The 17204-nt window shown below is 43.8% G+C and overlaps 1 protein-coding gene across 2 annotated transcripts in view; it reads right to left on the bottom strand.

Annotated features, from left to right (window-relative positions):
• The window catches only part of PARN (poly(A)-specific ribonuclease), a 199006-nt gene that overhangs the window by 44978 nt on the left and 136824 nt on the right, over positions 1-17204 (bottom strand). For both annotated transcript variants that reach the window (XM_025370878.1, XM_025370879.1), the window contains one exon: positions 3538-3727. In XM_025370878.1, coding sequence (XP_025226663.1) covers positions 3538-3727 — 190 coding nt within the window. The remainder of the gene's footprint in view (positions 1-3537; positions 3728-17204) is intronic.

Here is a 17204-nt window from a genome sequence, read left to right as displayed (position 1 = left end):
AGTCCCCAGCTATTTGGGTGGCTGAGTGAGTTAAACCAATAAAGGAAGAAAACTCTTTTAAACAAATTGTTAAAATGTTGTTGGAACAACCAGACAGTCATATGGGAAAAAATAAACCCTGATCTCCATATCTCACTCCACATACACGATTAATTTGAAATGGGTCATGACCTAAAAGTAAAAGGTAAAATTACAAACCTTCTACCAAAAAAACAAAAAGAAGAGACAATCACTGCAACCTTAGGGTAGGCAAATATTTGGGGGGGGAGGGGGGGAGAATCCACTAACAATAAAAGGAGAAACTTAATAAATAGGACTTTATGAAAATAAAAGATATCTGGCTGGGTGTGGTGGTTCACACCTGTGATCCCAGCACTTTGGGAGGCCGAGGCTGCCGGATCACTTGGGGCCAGGAGTTCAAGACCAGCCTGGGCAACATGGTGAAACCCTGTTTCTACTAAAAATACAAAAATTACCCAGGTGTGGTGGCGCACATCTGTAATCTACTCCGGAAGTTGAGGCACGAGAATCACTTGAGCCTGACAGGCAGAGGTGGCAGTGAGCTGAGATTGCACCACTGTACTCCAGCCTAGACAACAAAGCAAGACTGTCTCAAAAGGAAAGAAGAACAAATCAGAAATATGTGCTCATTTAAAAACATCACAAAGAAATGAATAGGTAAACCACAGAATCAAAAAAATACACATGCAGCACAAACATCTGACAAAGGCTATGTATCTGGACTATATACAAGAACTATAAGTTAATAGCAAAAAGACAACCCAATTTTAAAAAGGGCAAGAGACTTAAAAAGCCACCTCAATGGTCAACAAGAACATTAAATGGTAGTCAACATCATTAGCATGAGAGAAATGCAAATTAAAACCACAATGCAATACTGTTTCATTCCCTCTAAGATGACTAAAGTTAAAAGATTGACAGTCAGGTGCAGTGGCTCACACCTGTAATCCCAACACTCTGGGAGGCCGAGGCAGGTGGATCACTTGAGGTCAGGAGTTCGAGACCAGCCTGGTCAACGTGGCAAAACACCATCTCTACTAAAAATACAAAAATTAGCTGGGTGAGGTGGTGCGCATCTGTAGTCGCAGCTTCTCGGGAAGCAGAGGCCTGTGAATCGCTTGATCCCAGGAAGGAGGTTGCAGTGAGCCAAGATCGCGCTACTGCACTCCAGCCTGGGAAAAAGAGCAAGACCTGTCTCAAAAAATAAATAAATAAATAAAATTATAAAAGATTAACAGCATGAAATGCTGACAAGGATGTGGAGTAAATAAAATTCACACAATAAAATGGCATATCAAACTCATACTATAAAATGCTATATCCACTTTGGAGAGCTGTTTCTTTGCTCTTAATAAAGTTTAACACATACTTATCCTAAAAATCAATAATTCAGGCCGGGCGCGGTGGCTCAAGCCTGTAATCCCAGCACTTTGGGAGGCCGAGGCAGGCGGATCACGAGGTCAGGAGATCAAGACCATCCTGGCGAACACGGTGAAACCCCGTCTCTACTAAAAATACAAAAAAATTAGCCGGGTGTGGTGGCGGGCGCCTATAGTCCCAGCTTCTAGGGAGGCTGAGGCAGGAGAATGGCTTGAACCCGGGAAGCGGCGGAACTTGCAGTGAGCCAGGATCGCGCCACTGCACTCCAGCCTGGGCGACAGAGCGAGACTCCGTCTCAAAAAAAAAAAAAAAAAAAAAAAAATCAATAATTCTACTCCTACATATGCAGACAAAAAAAATTCTCTTACTGAAACATTCACAGCAGCCTTACTGATAATAGCCCCAAACGAGAAACAATTCAAACGTCCACCATCAAGAGAATGGGGGTAAAATAAATGTTGCACATTTACATAATTAAATACTACTCAACGATTTAAAAAAACTACTGAGACGCAATATCAAGGATGAATTTTAAAAATATATTAAGCAAAAAAGTTAAACACAATGCCAAACGATTCTATTTTTTATAAATTCCAAGAATAGGTGAAACTAATCTTACAGTGGTAAAAATTTAAAAATGGTTGCTTAGGGTCATGGGAATTGTAGTGGGAATTTGGGATTGTTTGAAAACGGACATAAGGAAATTCAAGGGAAATAGAAATGTTATGTATCTCGCTTTGCTTGGAGGTTATATGACTGCATACAACTGTTAAAACTCTTTGAACTAAACATTTACAATCTCTGCATTTTATTTTATCTTAATCATACCTCAATTTCTTTAATCTCTAAAACACCATTTTTAAAGTATGGAGGGCAATCTGAAATATTAACAGTGATTGCTTCTGGGTGTTGGGATTATGGTTCATTTTTTTCTCTTGTAAATTCACATTGTTCTAAACTTCACAGTTTTCTTTTTTTTTTGAGACGGAGTCTGGCTCTGTTGCCCAGGCTGGAGTGCAGTGGCCGGATCTCAGCTCACTGTAAGCTCCGCCTCCCGAGTTTACGCCATTCTCCTGCCTCAGCCTCCCGAGTAGCTGGGACTACAAGCGCCCACCACCTCGCCCGGCTAGTTTTTTGTATTTTTTTTAGTAGAGAAGGGGTTTCACCGTGTTCGCCAGGATGGTCTCGATCTCCTGACCTAGTGATTCGCCCGTCTCGGCCTCCCAAAGTGCTGGGATTACAGGCTTGAGCCACTGCGCCCGGCCTTCACAATTTTCTATAATGAACATATATATGTATACATTTTTCCCATTTTCTATATGTGTTTTGTAGTTTCACAAAGATACCAAATGTTGCCAGCATTTATCTCCTACAGGGAGTATTATGGGTGGTAAAAGGAAGTGTGAGTCAAGCATTCTTTCTACAGTAGGCACATGGTTCAGTATCCATAGGATCTGAAAGCTCAGGAGATCAGGCAGAGGCAGTTCTACTGAGAAGAGCAAGGGATGAGACACACATGAGTTCCGTTCTAATCCTGGTTCTCTCACAGAACTACTGAAGAAGACACAGAGCCTCCATCTCCTCATCCCTAAAATGGGAATAAGACATATCCTGGGCCAGGCACAGTGGTTCACACCTGTAATCATAGCACTTTGGGAGGCCGAGGTGAGAGCATCACTTGCATCCAGGAATTTGAGACCAGCCTGGGCAATATAGTGACACCTCATCTCTACAAAATATCAAAAATTAGTCAGGCGTGGTGGTGCGTACCTGTAGTCCCGGCTACTCAGGTTGAGGTTGGAGGATCACTTGAGCCCAGGAGGTCGAAGCTGCAGTGAGCTGTGATTGTGCCACTGCACTCCAGCCTGGGCAACAGAAAGAGATCCTGTCTCAAAAAAAAAAAAAAAAATCCTGTCTACCTCAAAGAGGTTTTGTGAGGGTTAACCAAAATAGCGGTGGTCTATAAAGCAGTCTCTAAAATACAGGGAATTCAGGTCGTAGTCATTTCTGAAATGATGTGAACAGTTAGAAACGCCATCTTTCTCAAAAGTCAGATTTAGTACTTACAATTCTATAAGAAGCAACAAGAAATTGCTAGAACTCTGGCCTTTTAAATGAACAGCTGAGAGCCCTTACCTATTGTTGCGGTAATAGTGATTCTGCAGGGCGTAGGGTATGCACTGGGGGTTTAACCGTTTGCTGTCAGCCTCCTTCCAGCCATCTTCAGTCCACTTTCTTTTGATCTGCTTCTCTTCCTGTTTTTTCCCCATATATTCAGCATAGGTTTGGATCCGATAGCTTTCTGCATATTTGCTGGTATTGACAGCTACAAGGAAAAGAAAAAAAAAATGCTTACTAAAGTCTGGCCTAGCCCCAAAGATACCACTTTTGAAATGTGGCCTAAGGTGGTCAAAGGAGTCCCATCAGGCCTGAGGTCTGACCCCTGGTTCTGCCACCTGGAAGACAAATGACCTTGGGTACACCCTGTAAACTCTTCAAGTCTCAGTTTTCTCATCTGGAAAAAAAAGTCATTGCTCCCCAATCTCCTTTTCAGTGTGAAAGTACTTTATAAACTGTAAAGAACCATAATGATGTAAGTAAAATACTAATTTTCAAAATATTTGCAGTCAACATTACTATTTGGATATTATTCATTTTCAGAGTAACAAAATGAAAATAAACAAAACACTAAGGAAAAACTGTAAACCCTCACTATTTTCCTAAAATAAAATGACAACAAAAAACAGTATTGCCAGTGGTGGTGATTACTGTGTCATACACTGAAGATCTGTAAGTCTGTGTGCAGTGTTTTACATGCATTATATCTAATCTTCATAGTACACTTGTAAGAGAGGAAATGTTTTCACATGTGAGAAAGCAGGGTCACAGAGGTCAGGGGTTTGCTGCAGACCACCCCTGGGTAAGTGGCAGGGATAAGATGCAAAACCAGGTTCCCCAAACCCTAATACCAGGGTCCTTCTTTTGTGTGTTTTTTTTGTTTTTTTTTTTTTGAGACGGAGTCTCGCTCTGTCGCCCAGGCTGTGGCGTGATCTCAGCTCACTGCAAGCTCCGCCTCCCGGGTTCACGCCATTCTCCTGCCTCAGCCTCCCAAGTAGCTGGGACTACAGGCACCCGTCACCACGCCTGGCTAATTTTTTGTATTTTTAGTAGAGACGGGGTTTCACCATGTTAGCCAGGATGGTCTCGATCTCCTGACCTCGTGATCCACCCACCTCGGCCTCCCAAAGTGCTGGGATTACAGGCGTGAGCCACCGTGCCCGGCCCAGGGTCCTCCTTATCACTCTGCACCTTACTCTGGACTCCGCAAAAAAATTTTTTTGGAAGTGCTTTATTATTTTCATTTTGTTATTTAATTTGTTTTTGTTTTTTTTTTTTTTAAACTATCAGGCTTTATTACCTGTTTTGTTACAATGAGTTTTAAACAAATTTGTACACCCACGTGTCGTCCATCAAGCGAATTAAGATAAAGAACATCCCCCTCACCCTCATGCCTGTTTTTAGACAACCTCCCACCCCTCCTTCACTGGACAAAGGCACCTCAGATGTGTAGCACAATTACGGCATTATCTTCCTCAATTTGATAACTTTGCTGTCACCACTGCTATCATCAGGGCTTAATTTTGCCTTCTCTTGAGCGACCTATAACTGGAATTATACTACATATGCATTTTTTTTTTGTATTTTATTTATCTTATTTCAGTAGTTTTAGGGGAAGAGGTGGTATGTGGTTGCATGGAAAAGTTCTTCAGTGGTGATTTCTGAGTTTTGGTGCACCTGTCATCTGAGCAGTGTACACTGCACCCAATGTACAGTCTTTTATCCCTCGCCCCCTCCTGTCCTTCCCCGGGAGTTTCCAAAGTACATCATTCTTATGCCTTTGCATCCTCATAGCTTAGCTCCCATGTACTCTGCAAATTTAAGACAGCTGCACAATACTTAGGACATGCCTCTGCTCCTTCCGCCTTAAAAGACTGCTAATTCTCCATAATGCGCTCTGGCTGGCAGGGGTACTTGAAAGCTGGGGCTTAATCCCCCCTTGGTGTTAATGCTTCAGACTAAGGCCAGGTCAGTTGTGTTCTGATCCCATGTTGCCCCCTCTTCTGAGGCTGCTGTGGATAGATCACGATGGCAGCATGGGAGTGAGGACCAATGATGGCCTCTTGGTGCCCATTTGTTACTTCTGGCTTCCAGTTTGGGCATATGCATTCCTAGCCCACTATCACTGCCAACAACTATTACCCACACTGGCAGTGAGACCATAAGAGCCTGGCCACACTGTTCAGGGCTGCCTTGTACCTGGTAGCTGCAAAGTGCCATGATGTCAGAAACAGAATCTGTCTACCTGCACCTAGAAAACCCCTGCATATGGAATAGTTCTCAATAAAAATGATGTGGCTGAATGCAGAGCAGAATACAGTGCTGGTGACGAGCATGCAGGCTTTGGACACGTCGGCACTGGACAAGGGAATCCAGTTTACCAGGGACCTTAAAACAGAGGGAAAGACAACTGTATGAGAGGCAGATGTCCCACATCCGGCACCTGACACATTTTAATCTTCAACTAGGCCAGATTTCACTAAAACTTAGTGCAACAAAGGTTTCTGGAATGTCATGCCCTAAATATTTAGTTATCTAAAAAACAGAACAAAACAGGAAAATACTCTACTTCTTCAGAAAACACAAATTTTTACTAAGAAGTTTGTGTACTTTTAAATATTCACTCTAGAGTTAAAGAGAACAAGAAAAAAAAAACCTCAAAGTATTAGAGAGGCAGGGCACAGTGGCTCACACTTGTAATCTCAGCACTTTGGGAGGCCAAGGCGGGAGGATAACTTGAGCCCATGGGGTTGAAGACCAACCTGGGCAACACTGTGAGACCCCCCATGTCTAAAAAAAAGTGCTAGAGAATGTTCATATTATACAATGTCTCCCATAGAAGTCGAGTGGGTTACTGAAATGTGAGCTCAAAACAGCATGCTCTGCCTCACTCAGGAGATAAGCGGTGAAAGCAGGAGGTTCTGGAGACGTGCTATTGAGTAAAGTTACTCATATCAGAGAGCCACAGAAATACGATCCTTTCCTGAAAATCTTATTCCTTGGAACAGTTGTTTTTCTTACTTTTAATGTGTCATATTTCTGTTATTTTTCACTCATTTACCCAGCCTCCCAACAAGTTATATCCAGTAAACATTGTCCACCCATTCTTCCATGTGGTAACTGCTTACTGAGTGTTTTTGTCCCAGGAACTATGTCAGGTATTTGGTAAATCAAGACACAATCTCCACCCTCTCTTAAAGGTCACCCTGTCACATACCAGATTTATGTAGTGGTGATTTCCCTGTAAGCTTGTGATTCCCTAAGCTTGTGATAGATTAAAATATGTTCATCTATCAATGTGGATATATGAGAACCCATTGGTTCTACCATCATTATTCTGTACTAATTGTTAACCAATGAGCATCTCCTGGATTTTCTTCCATCTCATTTTTTTAAAGAAAGTTCTTTATTTTTATTAATATATTATTTATTTATTTGAGACAGAGTCTCATTCTTTTGCCTAAGCTGGAGTACAGTGGCACAATCTAGGCTCATTGCAACCTCCACCACCCAGGTTCAAGTGATTCTCGTGCCTCAGCCTCCTGAATAGCTGAAACTACATGCGAACGCCACCACGCCCGGCTAATTTCTGTAATTTTCATAGGGACAGGGTTTCGTCTTGTTGGCCAGGTTGGTCTCAAACTCCTGGGCTGAAGTGATCTGCCTGCCTTGGCCTCCCAAAGTGCTGGGATTACGGGTGTGAGCCACCGTGCCCGGCCTGGCTATTGCATCCTTTAATCTAAAAGGTTTATTTTGCAAGCACACCCAAAAGGGATGACACCTGCAATAATCCCTCTGTTGCCAGGTGTGGTCGCTCATGCCTAGAGTCCCAGCACTCTGGGAGGCCAAGGTATGAGGACTGCTTGAGCCCAGGAGTTCGAGACCAGACTGGACAACGGGGCAAAACCCCGTTCTCTACAAAAAAAATACAAAAATTAGCCAGATGTTGTGACTTGAGACTATAGTCTCAGTTATTAGGGAGGCTGAGGTGAGAGGATCGACTGAGCCCAGGAAGTCAAGTCTGCAGTAAGCCATGAGTGCACCATTGTACTCACTCCAGCCTGGGCAACACAGCAAGACCCTACCTCGAAAAAAATCCTTCTCTCAAGTTTAATTTGGATTACCAAGTAGGAGAGGAGGCTTGGGTCAATATTCCCCATGAAAGCAAAGGTGATGACAGGGTCATAGAGGAGCTGAGATAATCTATTTAATGGTATCTGATTGTTTTCAATAATTCAGCTCCCAGCTGATAGACAAATGTTACAAACAACTCCCTAACCATGGCGAGGGAATTTATCTGAGCACATTTGGAATTTAGGATCACTTAAAAGGGGAAATAAATAACAGTCTGCTTTTCACTGCTGGCCTCCACGTGGCAATAATTTACCAGCATTCCTTCGAGTCCCAGCAGCTTTGCAGCTCTTGGCCTTTAATCTAGAAGCCAAGCTCTGGCTCGAAGCCACGCCTCTAATGGATGAATCAGCAAAATGAATTGGCTGTCAACTGTGTCCTCCAGCGATTCCAGCTCCCCTGTCAGAAGCAGCATGTAGCAGGCTGCTGGGTAACACTAACCTTTTCCAAATTTGTCAGGGAAATGATTCAAGGCAATCTATCCGTCTTGCCACTTTGTGAAAGCCACTGGGGAACCAAACGTGCCAAGAGTCCTCCCTGTTTCCCTGGAGGTGAGTGGGAGCAGTTCCCTCACATAAGAGTCTCAACCACTCCAGCTTCACTGTGCCTGGTGCATTGTCTCTCGACACTGCACACAGCATAGCATTTAATCTTCGGATGTTCTAGTCACCACACAAATAAAGAGACTGAGCATCGGAGAAACTAAACAGCTTGCCCGAGGTCTTGTAGGTAAGCAACAAAGCTGGCTTGGAACCAGGATGTGGCATATACACACACACACACACACACACACACACACACACACACACACACACATTTTAACAATGTAATACTGCCACATGTCTGCTGTGTATTTATATGCATTTTGTTTATGTAGACAATTAGCTTATAAAATGCTTCCTGTATTAAGGAATTACTTAAAATGTTTACACTTTTTTTTTTAAGAACTTTCCACTGTCAGTCAAAGACTTTTCTAACTAAGTTGATGCATTATGTTTATGAACAGGAAGACAACATAAGATATAGATTCCTTCCTAAACTGACTTATAGATTTACTGCAACTCCAGCAAAAATATTCCAACATTTTATTTTATTTTATTTATTTATTTATTTTTTTTTGAGACGGAGTCTCGCTCTGTCACCCAGGCTGGAGTGCAGTGGCCGGATCTCAGCTCACTGCAAGCTCCGCCTCCCGGGTTTACGCCATTCTCCTGCCTCAGCCTCCCGAGTAGCTGGGACTACAGGCGCCCGCCACCTCGCCCGGCTAAGTTTTTTGTATTTTTAGTAGAGACGGGGTTTCACTGTGTTAGCCAGGATGGTCTCGATCTCCTGACCTCGTGATCCGCCCGTCTCGGCCTCCCAAAGTGCTGGGATTACAGGCTTGAGCCACCGCGCCCGGCCAACATTTTATTTTTTAAACAGCTTCTGTGGAACAGGGCTAACTCATAGGCAGTGTGTCCAGAGTTGGCCTCCAACATTTTAATTAAATATTGAAAAAAATTAAAAGTAAGAAAAAAAAATCTCAGTAGAAAACAACAGTGGTTGTGAGAGCCTGGGGCTGGTGCTGGGGCTGGAATGGGAGAGGAAGTTGACTACAAAGAGCGGGAGGGCATTTTGAGGGTGACAGAACTATTCTATATCCTGATTGCAGTGCTGATTACATTACTGCACGCATTTGCTGAGGCACAGAACTGTACATCATTTTATTATACATCAATTAAACCTCAGTTATTCTGGGAAACCTGAAAGATGAATTCTAAAATTAGAACAAAAGGGCCAACAATAGCTGGGACATTTCTAAAAAAGAATGGGAAGGGGGACTTGCTTTACTAGGTAAAAAAGCCTATTGGAAAGCTATAGGAATTGAGACAGTGGAGTAATGGTGCTGAGATAAACTGACCAATGGTACAGAATTCTAAGAGCCTAGAAAAACACGTATACATCTGTGAAACTTTGATTTTTGACAGAACGGTCGGGAAAAGGAAAAGCTGGAAAAATTGTTTATCCATAGGAAAAAAAAAAAAAGAAATTGGATTCTTAGTCACACCATGCCGAAAAATTCACTCCAGATGGATGAAGAGCTTAAATGTCAAAAGCAAACTCTGAGAACTTGAAAAGAAAATATAAGTGAGTATCTTTCTGAGCTTGAAGTAGGAAAGAATTTACGAAGATAGAAAAAAGGATAGGCATAAAAGAAAAGATCAATAAGTTTGGCTACATTAATATTAAAGCCTTTGTCCATCAGAAGGCACTTTAAAGGGAAGAAAGGCAATCTATAAACTGGGAGAAGATATCTGTAACACATTCAACTGACAGGATTAGCACTAGAATACATAAAAACAGCCACAAATTAGTAAGGAAACAACTGCAGAAAAGTGGGCACAAGGCATGAGAAGCACGTACAGTCACTGCACAGGGGGAGGTGTGTGAGGCCAGTGGACATACGCAGAGGTGCTCAGCCACAGACAAAGGCAAATCGTGACTATAACGAGACATGGCTCTATACCTACTGCGCTGGCAAAAATTACAAAAACATTAATACCAATTATTGGGAAGGTGTGGAGCCACAGGATCCCCAGTGGTTGTACGACCATTTTGGAAAACAAGTCAGTGTTTTAAAGGTGATCATTCTCACTCCCTACGACCCTGCAATTTCACTCATGAATAAGAGATCAATACTAGAGTTTTCAAAAAACAACTGTTCATAACAGCTAAAAAGAAAGAGAAAGAGAGGGAGGGCTCCAAATCCTTATCCTTGGGTAAACGGACAAATCTGTGGTACATTCACACAATGGAATGCTGTCTAAGAGAAAATATGAGTGAACTACAGTTACACAGAATAAAATGGATGAATCTCAGTGATGTAACGGTGAATGATAAATGCAATCCCCCTTACGACCCACAACACACATACATACACACGCGGTGGGGGTGTGTATGAGAGGGAGAACAAAAAATAGCAAGAAGATGATCAGCACAAACTTCAGTAGAATAGCTGGTGCTGGAAGGGAATCAGGAGAACTAGACAGAAGAAGAATAATAGGTAGATGTAATTTATTAGTAATGTTTTAATTCTTTGGTTGAGTGGTAGTTTCACAGATGTTCATTACGTTTTAAACAAACAAAATTTCTAGCGAGCCTGTAATCCCAACTACTCGGGAGGCTGAGGCAGAAGAATTGTTTGAACATGGGACGTGGAGGTTGCAGTGAGCCGAGATCGTGCCACCGCACTACAGCCTGGCAACTGAGCGAGACTCAAAAAAAAAAAAAAAATTCTGGCTTTTCCATTGTTTACCCTGTCCAACTACTAAAGGCCACTTCCAATACAATCTGCTTAAGTGAGAAGGTCTCTTTAAGATTAGCTCAAACTTACTCCTGTTTCAACGTCTTCGGTCCCATGGAAGTGGAGCCCCTGAGTGGGACACGTGGTATAAATGTCTACTGTGGCTCAGATGCCAGACTTCAGCCTTGCTTGGCGGCCAAGGGCGTTTTTGCAGTCTGCTTCTTAGAGGGCTGAAACCAGTTTATTGTAGCAACTGTTTGGGGCTGGGGAGGGTGTACTAGGAAACTGCTCAAGCAGTTACACACCATTAGTCCTGCATTTTTTGCCATGGCCATTCTCAGCAAACATCAAGTTCTCAATGTCTAAGGGAATTGCCTATATTCGTATTAATCCAATGGTTACAACAAAGAGGACTGGACATGGTGGCTCATGCCTGTAATCCCAGCAATTTGGGAGGCCTAGGCCAGCGGATCACTTGAGTCCAGCAGTTCAAGACCAGCCTGGGTAACATGGTGAAACCCTGTCTCTACTTAAAATACAAAGATTAGCCAGGCATGCCTGTAGTCCCAGATACTTGGAGGGGTGAGGCAGGAGGATTGTTTGAGCCTGGGATGTGGAGGTTGCAGTGAGCTGAGATTGTGCCATTGCACTCCCGCCAAGTTGACAAAGTGAGACCCTGTCTCAAATAAATAAATAAATAAATAAAAATAAAACAAAACAAAACCAAGAAAGAGAACTATTTATTGGCTATTTCCTCTGTTAGCAGAGAAAATCCTGTCAGCATTATCCTAGCTTTATAGATAAGGACACTGAGACTCACAAAAAGGGACTGTCCCAAGGTCCCAAAGATTACACATGTGTAGGCTGGGACCCCAACCAAAGCCTACATTCTTTCCACTACACCACATACACTGGAAGGGACCCGGTTTGTGTCACGCAGAGTTAACACAGGCATACATCTGTCTGCAAGGAAGCAGAGTGTCCATCTCTCCACCCAACAGCTTTGTGCAAATGCTAGAAGGAGTCCCTGTGTGATAACCTGGTGTGTTACTCCACGATCAGAAGTGGTGTGTGTCAAGAGTGGCCTCTGCCTACTTCACAGGCCCAAATCCTACTCCTCTAATACCAGCGTGTGCCTTAATGTCAAAGGTGCCCTCTCTGACACCCTTTAAGATGGCCTCTCCTTATTCCCCTCAGAGCAATCACCAGCCTGAGGCCCTAAGTCACCACACTGTCATTTCCGATTGTCACCCCATGCCTGGATGACACCAAAGGTTGCTTTGTGTTTGTTTGCTTATTTAAATATGAATATATTAGATACAAAAGTTTTTTCATGTTCCATAAAGTTTTGATCAAGTTTAAATTTACAACAGATGGACAGCCTCTCCAATTTACCATATAGAGAATGGATGGTTTTATCAGATTTTGCAAAAGGGCAAACTTTAAAATCTTTAAAGAAAGATATTAGAAATAAAGGAAAACAGAAATACCCAACCCTAATGGTCATTATGAACATTTTCCAAAATGATCTGAGATGTATTTCCCCTCAACCCAACTAAGGAACTAGGCAGATACTAAGTTGCAAAGAGGAATCAGTGATCTAACAGAAACATGGTAAAATGAAGGTATTTCCAACATGCCCAAAGAAGTAAAAATGGGCAGGCAAGCCCAGAAAATGACAGCCTTCCTTTCCACCCTCTCTAGTCCATCCTTCCCCTGCTGACATGATCCATTCTCTTCTGTTAAACCCTTCAGCATCTTCAAGATAAAGTGCAAACTTGCTGGTACACCCAGCCAGTGTACCAGCAAGTTTGCCTCAATAATAACCCAGTTCTGTCCAGCCCTTTCATCTCAGTTCTGTTTTCCCACATTTATTTGTCTCCCAAACAGGGCCAGATGCCCTTTGAGGGAAGGGATTATACATTATTCATTTCTGTAGCACCTGGGATTTACCATAGTAGTTTTCCAGGAATTCAATATACGATTATAGGAAGAAAGGAAGAAACAAAACTTCAGGCCAGACGTGGTGGCTCATGCCTGTAAGCCCTGCACCTTGGGAGGCCAAGGTGGGAGGATCGCTTAAGCCCAGGAATTTGAGACCAGCCTGGACAACATAGTGTGACCGCATCTCTACAACATAAAAAATAAAAATAAATTAGCTGGGTGTGGTGGTGCACACCTATAGTCCCAGCTACTCAGAAGGCTGAAGTGGGAGGATCACTTGAGCCAGCAAGGTTGAGGCTGCAGTGAGCCGAGACTGCACCACTGTACTCCAGCCTGGGCAACAGAGTGAGACCCTATCTCAAAAAAAAATGAAATAAGTAAATAAATAAATGAATAAATAAATAAAAACAGCTTTTATGTCTGCTGGCAGCCTGTTTCTACTCAAGAGAAAAAACAAGCCAGCATGAGGATACAAACTTACACATTTTTCAGTTAAAAATCCCATGTTGAAGCCTGGTATGTGAAAAAAGTGCCTGGACTGGAAACTGGAGGTCCTGGCTCTGGCTCTAACGGGCAGCTTTGCCTGGGCAGGAAACAGGTCACCCTCACTGACAGCAGAGGCTGACCCACCTGCCTGCTCACACCGTTAGGAGCCAGAGCTTGGGATTCCTTGTCCTTCATGCTTCCTTTCATACCATGGGTGTTTCTCCAACAAAGGCTAATTATGTTTTTAAAAAAGTCCTGAGGCTGGAAGAGTGGAAACTAGGGCAGTGAAAGAGATCCGAGCCCCATAAAAGGGACAGACAGAACTACTGAAGATAATGGAGGACGGCATTCTTTCCTCTCTGCTTTTTCAGGGCCTCCATGACAGCGCCTGACCCATGAAAGGCACTCAGGAAAGGAAAGGAAATGAACCAAGGAAAGGAAGTAGGCTCAAAGGGCCGTGCTTACAGAGACGCAGAGTGCAGAGGAACCTGCAAGAGCAGCGAGGTGTCTACAGACAGCTTCCACAGATCCCATTGCCTGGACCCTCACCACGGTGAGGGCAGGTGCTGTTATCAGCGCTTCACTGACAAGGCAGAGAGAAAGTTCCATTGGCACCCAACTAGGATGTAGCAGAACAGGGCAGGGTGTGATCTTGGTTCTGTCAGTTAGAACAAGTCAGGCCTTCCACTCTGCTACCTCCCCATCCTTCCCCTCAATTAAATATGGACAGGCATGCATGCCGGCCACTGTTCCCACGTATCACTTCACTTTACGGTTCTCTAATTAAGGCCATGGAAGTGGCAAAGAAAAGTCTTTACAAACTAGACATGAAGACAATGGTTGTTTAATTATTTAAAACCTACCCAAAGGGAAGCCACAAAGTCAAATGGGAAAACCACAGGCTATGAGGCCACACAGGCCTGGGTTCGAATCCTGCCCAAACCTTAAGTTGTCTGGGGTGAGTTACCTGCCTCCCTGGACTTCTCTTTTTTATCCATAAAACAGACATATCCACCTACCTTACAAAGCTTTTATCACAGGGCCTCAGATACAGTAGGTGCTTAATTAACAAGATTACTGCTGTTAAATCACAAATATATAATTCAGACAAAAAGAACTTTGCCAAAGCCAGTATAAGACATTCCATTGCCCCGCATATTCCCAAACAACAACAAAAAACAAAAGAAACATTAAAAAAAAAAAAAAGTCTGAACTATAAATTTCAAAATTTTCCAAGACCAAAATTAGTTAATTGATTTTCTCCCAACTCTCCTGAAACCACCTGTTAAAACATTCATCTCATTCATTCATTTATTATTTATTTATTTTTGAGACAGGGTCTCACTCTGTTCCCCAGGCTGGAGTGTGGTGGTGCAAACATGGCTCACTGTAGCCTCGAGCTTCTGGGCTCAAGCAATCCTCCCACCTCAGCCTCCTGAGTAGCTGGAACTACAGGTGCAGGCTACGACACCTGGCTGATTGCTGTATTTTCTGTAGAGACATGATTTTGCCATGTTGTCCAGGCTGGTCTCAAATTCCTGGGCACAAGTGATCCACCCGTGTTGGTCTCTCAAAGGGCTGAAATTACCAGCATGAGCCACTGTGCCCAGCCATCTCATTCAATAAACACTGGCACCGGGTACTGGGATGCAGCAGTGGGGAGCAGAGATTCCCTGACCTTAAGAAGCCCGCAATCTGGAGGAAGAGTAAAGGAGGCGAAAAGACTGGTAGAGGAACACCAAGTAGGCAGGAATCTAGGTAGGAAATAATTTTAACATGAGCAGGGGCAGCAGAAATGGTGACAATAAATACAAGCTATTAACAAGCTGACTGAGGGTGGAAGAGCTACCACTTAGGCTATAAGTTCCCAAGGCTATAACTGGCCCAAGCCAATTGCCTCAGCATTGAATGAATGATGCCACTAAGGAACCCTACTTTGATTAGCCAGCCTGGTGTTTTTCTTTTTCTTTTTCTTCTTCATGGTTACAGGCTGAGAAGTCAGTCAAAAATTATTAAAGCCACCATTTATTAAGTACTTACTATAATGCTTGTAAAGAACTATGCTAACTACTTTCCAAACAAATACAGTTGACCCTCGAACAATACGTGTTTGAACTGCATGGGTCCACTTATATATAGATTATTTTTTCAACGCAACACATTTTGAAAACACAGTCTCTGAGGGATTCAAAACCTGCCTATATAGAGGGCCTCTCATACCCATGGGTTCTGCAGGACTGACTGTGGGACCTGAGTACGTGAGAATTTTGGTATACTCAGGGGTCCTGGAACCAATCTCTGGTGGACATTAATGAATGCCTGCATATTTCAATCTCACTTGTTCATTTGTTCATCTATCCATTCATTCATGAACAAACCATCTTCTAAAACTAGGCAGCTGAGGCTGAGAGTGACTCAGGGAGAGAAAGAGTGCACAGACTATCACCCGTGGGCTGAGGGTTAGAAAAGCAGCTTGCTCTGGAGTTTCCCATGGGGAAATGACCACACTGAGGGCTCACAAAAATTTCCCTAAGGAAAAGACACTTGGGTCTTTCCTGAGACAAGGGATGGGAGAGCAGATAGTGTAGAAATTCTGGAGGTGGGGAATTGTGATCCAGGCAGAAGGAGTACGAGGTGACTCATCTGAGAGAGGGACACAGTCTAGACTAAGGATGAATAACCGTAATAGCAAATCCTAGGGAGGAAACAGAAGGGCCGGCGGTGCAGCCGGAGCGATGGGCAGAGGTGTGCCACGCTGAGGAGTTTAGTCAGGAGGGCCTTGTGGTCATATCTCCTCCTCCTGAGAAAGATTCTGGGAGATCAGCAGGACGCCAGGGTAATTGTAATACAAAGAGAAAGGGCAGTGGCTTGTTAGGATGGAAGAGGTGGGGACACAGAGAAACTACACAGTCCTCCGAGTCCTAGCCTGGACAGTGCAGGGCTGTACCATCTGGGACCAGGGAACAGGATAGTGGGAACACAGGAATGGGGTAGATGGTGGCTTTGAAGTACCTGGGAAACATCGGTGGAAATGTAGGAAGGGCAGAGAGAATCCATTTGGGAATCACTGGCATGAAGGTGGTTCGAGCCCCGAGAAAGGATGGAATTGCTGAGGAGAAGGTGCAGAATAAGCACAGAAGCCTCCAGACTGAACTTAGGAGCACCGGCCTTTAATCCTCATATGGATGGGGAGGGCAGGCATGAGAGCCTGGGAAGCTGTGGCCTGAAAAAGAAAAGGGCAAACCTAGGGATTCAGTAAAACATTGCTTCAAGGAGGAAGAAGAGGCCAGGTACGGTGGCTCACAACTGTAGTCACCAACACTTTGGGAGGACAAGGTGAGAGGATCACTCGTGTTCATGGGTTTGAGGCCAGCCTGGGCAACACAGTGAGACTCCCCAGTCTCCACTAAAAAAAAAAAATTAGCCAGGCATGGTGGTGCACACCTGTAGTCCCAGCTACTCAGGAGACTGTGCAGGAGGATCGTGAGCCCAGGAGTTTGAGGCTGTAGTGAGCTATGACCACACCACTGCACTCCACATTCCAGTCTGGGCCACAGAGTAAGACTCCGTCTCCAAAAAAACAAAGAAGTCAGGGTACTGAGCACTCAGGCAAGGTGAGAAGACTGCCTGGTGGGTGTGGCAAGGGGGTCAGTGGGTCTTCAGTAAGAACAGGCTCAGTGGTGTGGGGACCACAGCGAGAGGAGAGTGAGCGAGGAACCACGGCAAGGGTGGTGACTGCAGATGCTTCGAATTCTGAAAAGGAAGGAAAGATATGGGAGAAGAGGCGAGCTGGGGTTGTGGGAGTTCTTCTGGACAGGTGGAAGGGATTCTGCCCATGGGT

The sequence above is a fragment of the Theropithecus gelada genome, chromosome 20 (genome assembly GCF_003255815.1).
Source record: "Theropithecus gelada isolate Dixy chromosome 20, Tgel_1.0, whole genome shotgun sequence".
NCBI classification, from domain to species: Eukaryota; Metazoa; Chordata; class Mammalia; order Primates; family Cercopithecidae; genus Theropithecus; species Theropithecus gelada.
The sequence above is the reverse complement of the archived record's forward strand: the minus strand, read 5'-3'. Positions and strand labels throughout refer to the sequence as shown.